Raw genomic sequence first — 14,241 nt, 5'->3', positions numbered from 1 at the left:
TCGGGGCGGCAGGGCCCGAGCGCACGCGGAGCGAGCGAGCGGGGGCGGCGGGCGGGCGCCCGGACGCCCGAGCTGCAGGCCCGGGTTGGGCCCGCTGCGGCGGACGAGCACCCGGGAGCCGGGAGCGGGGCGGCGGGGCGGCCAGGCGTGCGCAGCAAGCCTGCGGGCGCGAGCGGCTGGGGCTTGGGCGGAGCGCTCGGAGCTCCGCTTCCCGCGTCACCACCCGCGGTGGAGGGTGGAGCCCCGAGCGCGCGCGGGCGGGCGGGCGGGCGGGGGTCGGCGGGCGCGCGCGCGCGTTCCCAGCGTCGCCTGTTTCTGTGCGGCTGGTCCTGCCTGTGCAGGCGGCGGAGGCGGCGGCTGCTCCAGACACCCGGTCGGTCGGCGCCGAGATGTGGCCCTTGGTGGCTACGTTGCTGTTGGGCTCTTGGTGCTTTGGTGAGTGGCTCCCGGTTCCCCAGCCCCAGGATTGCGTCCTTCGCCGCGGCCGCCCCCGCAGGCGTGTGCCCGGAGAAGGTGGCCGGGCGCGGGGCTCGGGGCTCGGGGTGCTGGAGCCCCCGTGCTCCCGGGGCGCAGACGCGGGGGGGCCCCGCGGGTCGCCGAGCGCCGCTTTCCTCCCTTCCCTCCTGGCTCTCCTCTCTCCCCCTGGGTGACCGCGGGCGCCTCTCCTTCACCCCGTCCGCCCCTCACGCAGCCAGGAGGAAGACTGGAGACCGCGCCACCCGTGCGAACAGGAACCGGGAGGAAAGAGGGCGAGGGGCGGCGGCGTCTCGGCCCCTGCTCCTCACCTCCTCCTCAGTGGCCACGCGTGGGGGCCGGGGCGGGAGAGTGGGAGGGCCCGGGCGCCGGCGATGTGCGTGCACCTCTGGGTGAAGTCCGCAGAGGGGCTTTGCCCCACCGCAGGGGCGCCGAAGCCGAGGGGCCGAGAAGGACCCTATTAAGTTTCCTTCCCGACCCAGCATCTGTCGGAGGACCCTCTGCTGGTGTATTTTGTTGTAGTTGTGATCTTCCTAGAAACTCTTTCTCGTGACCCCTCCAAACCCTATGGAGCGCTTAAATGCATTCCAAATGTAGGTTGAAGTTTTCCCACCGTATTTGGGGAAATCCTTTTAAGAGTTGCCTAGATTTCTCCTGAAATATGAAGACAGTACCTTTAAGTCAAAACATAGGGCAATAGAGTGGGATTTCTAGTAGGGTCTTTTTAAGCCAACACCCTCCTCCCCATGCCTTCAGAATCCATTTCTCGTTTTAAAAACATGTGCTTCTGTAAAAACTAAAAAAAAAACAGGAATTTTCGTGGCTGTAAAAACTGAAAACAAAATAGGAATTTTCGTGGCAGTACCATGCCTGTCACACTTCATATCTATAGATCCTTTTATGAACTCTGCAGGATTTATAATTTGAGTTTGCATAGGAGTAACAACAGTTGTTTAATTTATACAGAATGTTACATTAATTAAGTTTTAAACCGATTATTAATCATATTATAAAGGCCTGTGTTTTGGAGCTGTTTCAGTGATGCCCTTAAGGCTCTGCTCACCGCAAACATCCTGCATGCTGGGAACTGTTAATAATCAAGATCTCTGTAATTTAAATAGTTGATAGTAGGTGTGTCCTGCCATAGATTTTAGTAAGTTTTTTGCCATTGATATCATTATACCTAAAATCGATTCTGGTCTCACATACCTGTTGTATAATCAGCCTTCACGTTGAACAGTATATAAATTTGTGATAAAATTTTACTAGTTTAGACCCTTGACATCAAAGCTTGTTTGAAGAGTATGAAAGTGCAAACCATGTAGTATTTTCAAAACGTTGGTCTTATTTTTTAAGTAGCTTAAAAAGAATTGTGGAATCAAACTTTGAAAGGTAGAAATTCTGTTAGGCCTTCTCGTAGTTAAGATCATGTTTAATTAACACTCATTTTCATACAGTATTAATGCATTCACATTCCCTGCAGTCGTAAAATTCAGAATTTGTAGTGTTTTATTGTACTTACTAATATTAGCTTAAAAAACAAAACACGGGCAGCATGCATTTGAGTTAAGATGTTGAATATAAAAACAAGAACTGATAGTATTTGTCCTATGGTAAAATGAATTTTTTGTGTTTATATAGGTTCAAAAGAACATACTTACTACAAATCATGTTAACAAGTAGTTAAAATCCAAGAGACTTGGAAGACTGTAACTAGAATGTAGAGTAAGAAAACCCTGGATTTATATATTCATTTTTACTGCTTTGATTTTGCTTTCAGTTTCATTTGTAATGAAACTAGTAATTGAGACAATTTCTCAATAACCTATACAGTTTCAGTGACCTTTGAGGTAAAAGAAGTTAACTGGAATACCCTACTCGCCGTTTAAAGGCAGAGTGTTATGGTTTAGAAGATACAGGTTGAATTACTCTGAACCCCCAATATGTCCAAACATCAGCTGTTTCAGGAGTATGCACAACTAGCAAATGCGATCTTAAATAAATATTGTCCATGCTATGTGTGAAATGTCTTTTTAATCATTGCGTGATTTGTTTCTTTGTTCAAAGTGACTTTAAAACCAGGAATACACATGCTAACAAATTTTTAAAAATTTTATTGTCTAAGTCTCATAGTACTGTAATTTGTATCCCTGAAATGAAAATGTTTTCTTTCTCCTAGACTACATTATTTTTAAACGCAAATTGCTGTTTTATGGAAGTAAATATATGCCGGAAAGTCCTTATTCACTGTGCCAACCCCAGCAAGTCCAGAAGCAGTGTGTAAAAGCATTCCATTAAAGCCCACCACGAGGACACTTGCTCATGCTGTCTTCTATTTTGGCAGCTGGCTTATCTTTGCCACCGAGTTAATGGAGGCTTGTGAGGCTAGGTTCTAAAGATGAAAAATTATGCCCCCCAAATCTAAAATCATTTATTTTATGAAAACTAGGTTTGCATCCCTTAATGTGAATTCAGCTATAGATAGTAAAGGCATTGTTTTTAACACAGTAATGTTCTTAAGACATAATTTTCAGAGAACCATTCTACGTGTTTTTGTCTTTTAGGTTTTTGCTGTCATAGCTTTTTAAACAAGATAAAAATTTCTGTATTTTCATGTGTTCTGTTTCAGCTTAGTGTAGTGCACCCTTGGGTTATCATAAAGTTACTTTCACTTTGTATATCAGTGCAGACAGTCTGTGTTAAAAGAATAATAGTGCTTTATCAGTTGTACTGAACTCATTGTAGTTCTGAGGTAAAAATTACAATAAAGCACCCAGGAAATTAAATTCAGTTACAGTACACCTAAACCTAAGGCACAGTCCCTGTGTTTTCCCTCTGTGTGATTAAGTAGAGTTGAAAAAAGAATTAGAAGCTTCACTTTCCTCTGAATATTTCATTCCAGATCCGTGGAACAGTTGTACAGGAGTCAGATTCTAGTCAATCTCAAGGTTCAAGATTTAGAATAGGAGAATTAATGTCGCACTGATAGGTTGAAAGACAAAGCACAAGGTTTGGCAAGTACAAGGTCTGTCAACTGGTTTTATTTTTCATTTTTAGCAATTAGGAAGCCATGTTACACTCTGAGGCTCCGTAGACCTCTCGTGCATACAGACAAACTTCATACTATACATGTCTTAATAATACACAATGCAATTTGTAGAAAGTGGGTTTTTTTTTAAATTTTTATTCCTCAGTGGTATTTAAGGACTCAAAGTTCTTGATAAGGTCAAAATTCTAGTTGTTACTGAATTTAAATTGCTCCAACTCTCATAATTGCGGGTTAGCCACTTCCATTCTCCTAAGATCACTTCTAAATTCTCTGCAGGAATTATTTTGAGTCAGAACCAAGCCACTTGTGGACACACTCTACCCCATACCTTTATTTTAGTCTCCGCTGAGCAGAGGTGTGACCACACCTTAGTTTCTGGCCCTAACCCCATTCAGCCTGAGCTTCCGATTCCAATTCTGCATGCCAGCAGCTGGTTTGAAGGCAAAACCGGCAAGATTCATTTTTGGCAGGCATCTTTCCTCATGAGCTTTGCTCCATTTACCTTAGCAACTGCTGGGGCTTCTCAGCCGTTCTGGAACATTCCTTCTGAGCAGAAAATTAAATTCCCACTCCACTGCAAACAATAATGGGGAGTGCTTCGGTCCCTTTGCCGTCTCCCCGCCATTACTGAGCAAACCTATGATATCCTACACAACCTCTGTTCCCGCTTAGTGTCAGATGCATCCCTATCCCCCCTTCTAGAGGAAAGGCAACCTTCCTACCGCTCTTTGACTTCCACCATCTTGGAGACCTGCTCAGTCAGCTTAATTCTTCAGTCTTGCATCCTGGGTCTTACCCTCTCCATTAACTCCTTCCCCTCAGCTTGCACTAGTGTTACCCCATGTTAGAGAACAGACCAATCCAAGAAGAATTTAAAATATCCTTGCCCTTATTTATCCCCCGTCTCCATTCTCTGAGTTGTTTGCCTTTTCTTTATGTTGTACTGTGGAAGATTTATTATTGAAAGAGAATCACTGTTGCTTTTCGCCCTCTCATTCACTCCCTGCCTCATTCTCCTAATCCACTGGCTTGCTGTCAATGAAGAACTAGTGATTTGGAATTTTCAATCCAGGAACCAGTGTTACTTATCCCACTCAACATATATTTCATCCATATTAACACTCTTCCTTGGTGTCTACATGGTATCCTTTTTTGCCTCTCCTTTCTATCACTTCTTTTTTTCACTTCCTTACTTGTTACCATTTAGCATTGTGTTACAATTTGCTACATAAATGTTGGTGTTTCTCCAAAGACTTTATTCTCTGCTGCCTTCTGTATTTGCTTTACAGGGACCGTCTGGTCAGTGTTCTTTTTGCTCCTGATTTCAATCAGCAGGTGTATTTTGGGGGATTCCCAAGTCTTTTTAACTCTGACCTTTCTTCTTAAATCCAAAATCATTTATCTAGAGATCTACTAGACAGTTCCACTTAACTGTATAACAGACAGGTACTTTAATACTCAGACTGTTAAATATTAAGTGGGTATTCCCCTCAAATCTACAAGCCTCTCTTCTGTACAATTAATCTATAGTCTGACACTTGTTCCTTATACTATTTTGGTTAACATTTTTAATTTTTTCCTTTTGGTCTGCTTCACCTCTTATATATGAATTTTGTGGATTTTACTTCTTTGACTTTTTTTGTCTTGTTTAGCCCTTCTCACCACTTGTTATTTACCTGGCCTGGTGCAGTAGGCTCTTAGTGGGCCTTTTTTCTCTCCATTCCTGTGCTCAATCCACCTTTTATACTGCTCTGAATGTTTTTTAATGAATAATTCTAAGTGTTTTGCTGTTACTTATGTTATCAAATATAAACATCATGACATTCAGAGAAACTTCTACAATTTTTCTTAGCTATCTTTCCATCTTTATTTTCTTGAGCTCACCTGAAAAGCTGTCTGCTTTCAGTTCCCCTGTCTTCATTCCTTGTAATCATGTATTTATTCTACCTAGAAAGCATGGTCTTTCTCATAACACTCTTACTAATCTTTTAAGGCCAAGTTTTTGTATCACCCTCTAAGAAGATCCTTCTTAGTTATGCTCATCTCATTTTTTTGTGGTACCTTTCTATCTTAGCATGTAACTAACAGATTTTCCATTAAGTATGTAGCTTCATGATTCCATAATTGGCTCTATAGAAGTGAGAAACAGTAGGGACATTTCTTGAAACACTAAAGAATGAATCCTCTTCCATATGACTTTAACATTTTCCTTTCCTGAAATTTATACTTTGTACTATTTATCTGCATAAAGAAGTATTGTATCTTTCTCTGTGGACCCTTGGAATGATTCTTAGGCTATCAAATGAAGACATTGTCCTACCTTCTGAGGTTAATGAAGAGATTGGTAAAGTAAAACAGTAATTGTAATGTTTTGTAGAAGGTGCAGTGACAGTTCTTGAACAGGGGCGGTGAGAACAGTAAAAATGGGACAGAGACAGTTGGGTGCTGTAGGGAACATCTCAGTGGGCCATGACAGGAAGAGTACAGATTAGTAGACTGCAGCTGCTAGTTCGTTGAGCACTACCATTCATGTGGAATCTTAACATCTTGGAGATAGGTGCAGTCGCTGTTCATGTTTTGTATGTGAAGATACTAAGATACAGAGGTGAGGTAACTAACTACCATAAAGTTCGCTATGAAGTGCTTGAACTGAGTCTTCAACCAGGGTCCCTCTCCAGAGAGTGTACTCTTGCACACCACACCTCTCAACCCCCCTCCCCCGTTCCCCCCAAGGTTAAAGACCTGCCTAGGCTGGAGAACAGCTTGTGCTAAGGCTTGGAGATGAGAGTATATTTGAATATTCATTGCACTGAAAGGTTATTATGGTTGGGTTGGCTTAGCTGGGAAATGAGAAAGTACAGGGGCTGAGGCTGGAAGGATCTCGAAGGGCCTTATAGTGTATGCTAATGCACTTGAGGAGGGGGGAGGGTGTTGTTAAAATATGTTAGTCAAAAAGTGTGCATTTGCATTTAGAACAGTTATTTTGGGAACTGTGGAAAAGATTCTGGATCTGGGCTGGAGAAATATTGAAGATGGAATTAGGGAGCCAATTGCCAGTAGGAGGGTGTGGCCTAGCAGTGGTTTAAGGGTGAAAGGATGAGCACGTCACTCGTTCATTCAACACTTTCTGCAGATAGGAAGTATTGAAGAGGTTGAGCCTACCAGGAAATCTCCATGATTAAAGAGAGGGAAGAATCCAGCACAATTCCTAGGCCCAAGTCTGGTGATTGACAGATAATACAAAATACGAGGGAGGGAAGGACTTAAGGAGCGGTAGTGTAACCAGCGCCTGTTTTCTGCATAGGTGAAGTAAAAGAATGCAGGGATGTTCTTACTTGCTGGTAGGCCTTGGCTAGCGTAAAAGCAGGTGCTTCAGTTGCGGTTCACTTCCTGTAGGGCTTGGCTCTTTCGCTTAGGGAACTGTTCTTTGATCCTTGCATCGCGTTAAAACCCTGAAAGTCTGTTCATTTAAATTAATTTGGACCCTTTGTCAGTTCACTTAGGCCTGATTTTCAGTTTGCTTAAAACCAACTATTCAGGACCTGTGCACTGTCTGCCAAACTTCTGTCTTCTGGCCTCTAGAGAGGAGTACGTCGCTTTCCAACATGTTGACAGTGAAGGTACTCTAGTATTGCACAACAGACAGTGGACTGTCTAAGATCTGCAGTTTAGGAGAAAGATAAGGCCTGGTTCAGTAAAAGAAAAAGTGCAGAGGCAGTCAAAACTCTGGGAAAGCTGCGTGTGGTGGTGTATACCTGTAATCCCAGCACTGAGGAGACTTACGGGGAAAATCGTCACAAGTTCAAGGCCAACTTCTGCTCCATAGTGAATTCAGGGCCGGTCTGAACTGCATAGGGAGCCCCTGTCTCAAAAAACAGAACAACACAATTGTATGAAAGAAGACTACTTGGTCAGAGAGTGCTAACTATAGAGCCCTTAGGAACACACATTGAGTAGGAGCTAAGGAATAGATTCAAGAAAGCAACCGGGTAGGAGGTAGGAGGAGGACATTCCTCAAGAGCCACCATAGAAGCCAAAGAACAGAAGCAAGACAGGATAAGCCTGCTGCTTCAAGAGCTGTAGAGATACCAAGACAGAAAGGGAGCTATGCAGTGAGTATTTTTAGAAGACATCATTGACTGGGGCAGGAGCTGGAGTGGTGAGCTAATCGGGAAGGGTGTGGAGACCAGGTTTTAGGAGTGGACTGAAGTGCATTGCTGGTGAAGAAATGACTGTTACCTTAGCATGCGAGCAAAGAGAGACTGCCATGCGATTTTTTTTAAAGCTGGTCAATATCAAAGCATTTTTAAGACTTTTTAAAATGCCTTTCAAATAAATAAGGGAATGTGGAGAATGATCATCAGTTTTCAAAAGTGTTTGAGGTGTGTGGGTTGGCAGGAGAATTGGAAACTAGCTTTAAGGTAAAAGGATCCATTTCTAAAAAAGAAAGTGGGAGGGAAAGCGATTTGGATAGTCAAACTGCAGGTAAATTTGTGGATGGAAAGTGTTGGAAACTTATGTCTTCTTCTCCAAGGACTCAATTCAAATTAAGTAGGGAAAGAGAACTTTTTGGAGCGTGTGGAATAAATGATAAACGGAAAGAGTTTTAACAGTTGTTTAAAAACGGGAGAAATTTTTAGTGAAACTTGTAAAAAGATAAAAAAATTAAGGCTGGGTAGGGACTGTGACCATCTTCTGTTGTTCCCTAGCAGCTAGGACACTTCTATTGGGAATCTATAAGACTGATTATTCTTCTGCCCATGCACTTTTTCATACACTTCCAACCTTGTAGTATGTGATCTGCTTGTCATCCCATGGGAATGGGACTATGCTAAGCTCCTCCTAAAGATAATTCTTACATTTTTTACATCATTGCATCACCTTTGTCTTATCACAGTTTTCTATCAAGTAATTCCTAACGCACATTAGTTGCATGTTTACTTTCTGAGCTGGGCTTAACTTTCAAATTCAGGCCTCCTTTGCTGCTACATGGCCATTGTCAGGACTTCAGTCTGAGATGATTTCATTGGTGGTCTGTCTTCATCAAAGTCATAAGATCCAATAATATTGGCACATGATATACTTTTTTTTAACTCTGGCATCACTCTTGGTTAAATTTTGTATTGCCTGATTTAGGTTGCCATATCTTATTTACTCAAGATTTTATGATTCATATTATTTATGCTCCTTTATTTGCTTCTTATATTTTCTATCGTTTCTTTACTTTGCTATTTCATCAGAAGGCGATAGGCAAAAGAGACAAAGCCCAGATCAAATAATTTTATTGTTTACTAGTTTTTTATACATGTTTACAGAGCATGGAGTTATAGTTACCACCTTGAGTGTTATTTTTGGACTACCTTTATTTATTAATTATCAATGCAAAGGCTATTCAAATCATAGATTATCTGGGTCAGTTTTACTTTAAATTTTACTGCAAACATTTATTCTAATTAAATTGCTGACACTATGACATTTTTATTAAAAGAAATAATGCAGCAAAATTAGTGCTTTCTATATTCTTTTAGAAAATCTATGTATGTAAGTTATAAAATTTTGAACTGTTTCCTGATCATTTCTTATCTGGAGCTTTCTCAGAAATTTTATAGGACAATGAAATTTCTCACTTGCATCTTTTAACTAAAGAAAAATTATTAAAATACTCTTATAAATATAATTTTTAAATGACTCATACAAATATAAAACAGACACATGTCAAAATTTTTATTTCACTCACTAATTAATGAGCAAACCAGCATGAAAGCAAAATCCAATTAAAGGAAAATTGGAAGACACATTTATAGACAAGCAAGAATGTCGAAATAAATTTGCTAGTAGATACAAAATCAGTCAATGTACTCAAGTCAGTAAAATAATTTTTAAATCCTGTCTTCCTCTAGATTGAAGTAGCGGGAAAAAAACTTTCTTGTATCTCTTTGGACATCAGTCATTTACATTATCATCAGTTATCCCAAATTTACAAAATTGTAAAATAGCCCAGCCAGTGGTAGGCACAGATAATCCAAAGGATATGTTAGTGCTTAGCACTCGGCCAAAGGATAACAAAATCCGTTAGAATCATGCTGCTTTCTGACATTTGCCTTCCTTTGTATCTGTCAGTACTCCTTTGTTCTCTCCTTGTCCACTCTAGTTTCTTCCCTTTGGTGCTTCTCTCTCAGGGGAAATAATTCACAACTCCCAGGTTTTGCAGAATGCAATTGGAAGTCCAGGTTTTGCCTGGGGCTTCCTAACATTTGGGTAGAAATGTGGAGAAATGGAAAGAGGTGAGTTGTGAATGCCCACAAGCCTGATTCAGATGGCAGATTCCCAGAAGTATAACCATCTGAAGCAGGTAGAGGTAGCCAGGTTATACATTAAAATGCTACATTGTCTAGTTTTTATAACAGGACCCTATATTTTTATAATACATCATTGTTTGGGAAGCATTTGTCTATTTATTTTCTCCTTTTCATGCTCACCATTGTGCTATAAGTTACCTGGTGGTCATTTTTGATCCTCTTAAGAGGGTAGACCAAAGCAGAGCTAAGTGAGTTCTTAAGGTTGCATGCCAAAAAGTACTTGGATTTTTGAACACCATCCAGGTTGTAGCCCACTGTGCATTCTTATACTCAATTCAGTAGGCATTTTTTGGTTAATTATGGTTCTTAGAATAATAATATTTCATGTGCTTGATTTTTTTTTTATTCTAGCTAATACAGATGGAAGAAACCTTAAGGATGAAGCATTAATAAGCTATTTTATTTGTATTTGTTAGTGCTCCTATTTTTGAGGGAAAAGTCAGCTACTATCTATTTAGGTAAAAGAGTTGATAAATGGGTAAAGATCATGGATGACAGCTTTTGTTCTTCCACATCCTTGTACATTTTAGTTGAATGATGAATGGTTGCATTCAGTTAATTAGTGCTCTTGTGCATTACAGTTACCCGTTAGCAGTATCTGCTCCTGCTTTCAATTTGTTTCTTGTTTTTTTGAGTGGTTTGTGATTTTTTTTAGTAGAAGAAATATCCGTGTACCTGGACTGTACATTTGGAAATTACTGTTCATAGACTGAAATAAATGTAGGGGTGAGAAAATGCCATTCCGTTGTATATAATCCTTTGTAAAAGCTTGCATGCAAAATATCTATTCCTGTCTATATTTTGTAATGGAAAAATAGCCACAGAATATTTTTCTTATTGATATGCTAAGACTTTCTATCCTAGTGGAAAGATAGGATCTGAGTCATCCGATTTACTTTATATATTAAAGGGCAGTAGAGCCAGCCATGTTTTTGGAAATACTATACAAGGGCAGAGATAAATTTTGTATCGGTTTAGCACATTCTATTTAGAAGTATATAGAACTTGAGACTGAATATAATATTTGCTTTGATTTTCTGTTCAAAAGTTTGCCATGGTAAGGACAGTATCTTTCTACATATAACACACACTAGGCTGAAAAGATTTCTTCAAGACTTTCCTTACCTGCATACTATAAGACAATTGCTGACTTTATTCCCAAGATGTATGGTAATGATGCTAATGTATACTCTGTGTTGTTCCAAATGAATAAAGCAAAGTTGCACTGTTGGCTACCAGCTGTACAAATTAATAGTAAAATAATTTTTATTCTGTTTTTCATATAGCTGGTCTCCATTGCTTACAGCTTGTCAATGAATATTGCAAGCATTATTCTGTATATTAATTTGTAGCATACCTAAGATGTATAGTACAATTTTAAAACTAAAAAAATATTTTTCTTTTCCAGGTTCAGCTCAACTCCTGTTAAATAAGACCAAACTTGTAGAATATACCATTTGCAATAAAACTGTCGTCATTCCATGCTTCGTTATTAATGTTGGGGCACAAAGCACAAAAGAAATGTTTGTAAAGTGGAAATTTAATGGGACATATATTTTCAACTATGATGGATCTGCAAATAATTCCACTGCAAAAAAGAACTTTTCAAGTGCAAAAATTGAAGTCTCAAAATTACTAAAAGGAGACGCCTCTTTGCAGATGAGTAAAGAAGACGTTAAAGTAGGAAACTACACCTGTGAAGTAACAGAATTAAGCAGAGAAGGAGAAACAGTTGTAGAAGTGAAGTACCGTATGGGTAAGTGCTGCAGTCTGAATGTAGTCTATCCTCTTTGAAGCTCATGTTGGAACCTGATGTTGGGATGGGGAGCCTTTAATGAGTGATTGAGTCGGTAAGGAGTTATGACGTTTCTTGAGGGAGTGGGTCATGTACAGAGTAGGTTGCTATAAAGCCAGTCTGATCCTCATGCTCTTGCTGTCTTGCACATTATCACTTTCCATTCCATCCTTCCAGCATGTTAAGACACAATGTGCAAGATGCTGACGCTGTGTTCTTGAGCTGCCCAGCCATAGAAGCAAAAAATGAAATAAAGTTCTTTTATTTACAAAATACCTAGCCTCAGGTATCCTGTTACAGGTACAGAAAACAAAAGGGAGTAAAACGTCTCTAAAGCTTCCTCTTTATTTTTTCCTGATCTAACTGACCATATTTGATGTGGACTGGGAATGCTTTTGAGCCAAAAACGCAAGTTGTTACATAAATATTGGTATAATGTTTAGCAGTTTTAAGATCATAATTTCTTATTCTTCTCCTAATTGCAGTAAAACTCACTTACTGTTTATTTAAACATTGTATGGTTCTCAAACTTTAAGTCTGAGGACTGCAATATTCTATTTGGCTGATTGATGCTGGGCTCAACTCTTCTACATTTTCATCTGCTGCCATCTAAAGTACTTTCTTTAATGTGATTAATTACTGACCCTCTTTTAAATTACTGAACCTATTTTTATTGGTTTAGTTTGGGTTTGTGATCTACTTTGGCCAACAATTGGGAAAAATCAGCCATGCTTCTTCTGAAAAAAGAAGAGTCAGGTTAAAGACCAGGTTATCATGTATGATTCTTGGAGGTTTTCTGTACTTTTTCTGTGCGTTGGTGTTCTTTTCCTTAGAATGCGAAGGAACTCAGGATCCAAATTAGCTGAATTGAATCCATTTGTAGTGTCATTTATACTGTCTTGATCTGCCCTCTTTACAGACGTGGAGCAGTGCATTGTGTTCAAGTAAATAGCCTCTCTTTCTGTCTCTTGATGTGCCGCAGGATTTCATTAACCACACTGAAGGTCATTCGAACTTTCTGTTTTTAACTACCAGCTGTATTGCTGATCTTGAGATTGGCTCAACTTTGAGAACCTCTATTCTAGATGGGGTGAAAGTTAAGTTGAATCAAGTAGTTCCCTTCCATTCTTCTAGCCTTTATTGTTACTAGTTGAGAATGTATATGTTACTAGTATATGTTACTAGTTGAGAATGTGTGTTCAGTTTGATGAGTTGTTTTGATGTTGCTCAGGATCTGGCATCAGGAGACCTAAGTTACATAGGCTACTCAACAACTTACTGTTCGTTGATTGGATTTTGAGAAGTTATTTCACTGAGTCCAAGTTGCCTCATCCCAAAAGTGGGGGTAAAAATACATACTTGCTACCAAGATATTCTACAGAATCTAATGGGAATCAAATGAGAGTCCATATAACAGGCCTCTGAAAACTAATGCATGTTGCAGATGTTACTTGTTTTCTGGAGTGTTTATTTTCTGAGATAACCAGTTGCTAAAACCTGCCAGGAGTGTTGTGAGCAAGATTTATGTGCAAAGAAGAATGCACATATGTGGCCCAGAAATCTTACTTACTTTCTGATTTTTACTACTGCTATTAATTGGAACTAAGGAACGTTCTTTTTTAAGTGTGTACATTTCAAGAGGGTTCTGCTTAGTCATGTGCACTGTGAGTGGCTGTAGGGAGATAATCTGAAACCTAGTCGAGATTTTTTTTCCAATAGAATTTATAGTTTTGTAGGAAAGAGAAAACTAGTCATGGGAGCAGTAATTTTTAGTGTAATGTAGATCACAGAGGAATACTGATAAATGTAAGATACGAGACTTAAAAGGACAAAAGATGGGATAAAGATTAAAGTACTGCAAGTTTTTAGGATATAAACATAGTTCATAACTTTGTGTTCAATTATTTTATATGCCTTTGTTTCCAAAATACAAAAATGTGAGATAGTCTTTTGGGGGCCATTAAAATAAGAAAAATTATTGTATTATAGTGAATGTAGAAAATTGAACCAGGAGCTTGATACATTTGGGTTTGCACTCAGCCTTTGTTTTTTGAATTAATTACTGATTCACAGGAAGATTCAAAGATGGATTTTTGTGCCCTTTATCCACTGTCCCCCAGTGTTTACATGTCAGGTGACTGTAGCAGTTTCAAGATTGAGGAGTTCACAGTAGTCCAGTGTGTTAGAGTGATTCTTTGTCATTACACCATGTGTGCGATTGTGTAGCTACCACCACACCCAGGATACAGACCTATGCTGTGAGCATAAACGTCTTCCTCATGCTAACCCTTCACAGTCACAAACCCTACCTCCAGCTAACCATATGCTTCATTTTTAAAGAAATTTCAAAGTTTTCCAGAGAGACTCTTACATTTTACATTTTTATCAGTAATATAAAGAATAATCTAGTTTATCCATACCTTACAATGATCTGGTGCCACTACTTAATAGAATATAAGTGATGGAGACCATTTGTTTTACCCTTGTTTGCAGTACCAGGATTAAATACATGGAAACACTGTAACACATGGTTTAATATACCCATTGTGCGAATTCACAGTGCA

At 39.7% G+C, this 14,241-nt stretch overlaps 1 protein-coding gene across 5 annotated transcripts in view; it reads left to right on the top strand.

Annotated features, from left to right (window-relative positions):
- The first annotated feature begins 246 nt into the window (after window positions 1–246).
- Window positions 247–14,241, top strand: part of Cd47 (CD47 molecule) — a 39,277-nt gene continuing 25,282 nt past the window's right edge. For all 5 annotated transcript variants that reach the window (XM_005003401.3, XM_013151755.2, XM_013151754.2 and 2 more), the window contains exons 1-2: window positions 247–435; window positions 11,291–11,638. In XM_005003401.3, coding sequence (XP_005003458.1) covers window positions 390–435; window positions 11,291–11,638 — 394 coding nt within the window. In that variant the 5' untranslated portion in view covers window positions 247–389. The remainder of the gene's footprint in view (window positions 436–11,290; window positions 11,639–14,241) is intronic.

Source organism: Cavia porcellus, unplaced genomic scaffold, assembly GCF_034190915.1.
Source record: "Cavia porcellus strain 051 isolate PalLab524CR breed Dunkin Hartley unplaced genomic scaffold, mCavPor4.1 scaffold_15, whole genome shotgun sequence".
Lineage (NCBI taxonomy): Eukaryota > Metazoa > Chordata > Mammalia > Rodentia > Caviidae > Cavia > Cavia porcellus.
Note: the sequence above shows the minus strand (reverse complement) of the source record. Positions and strands in the feature narration are given on the sequence as shown.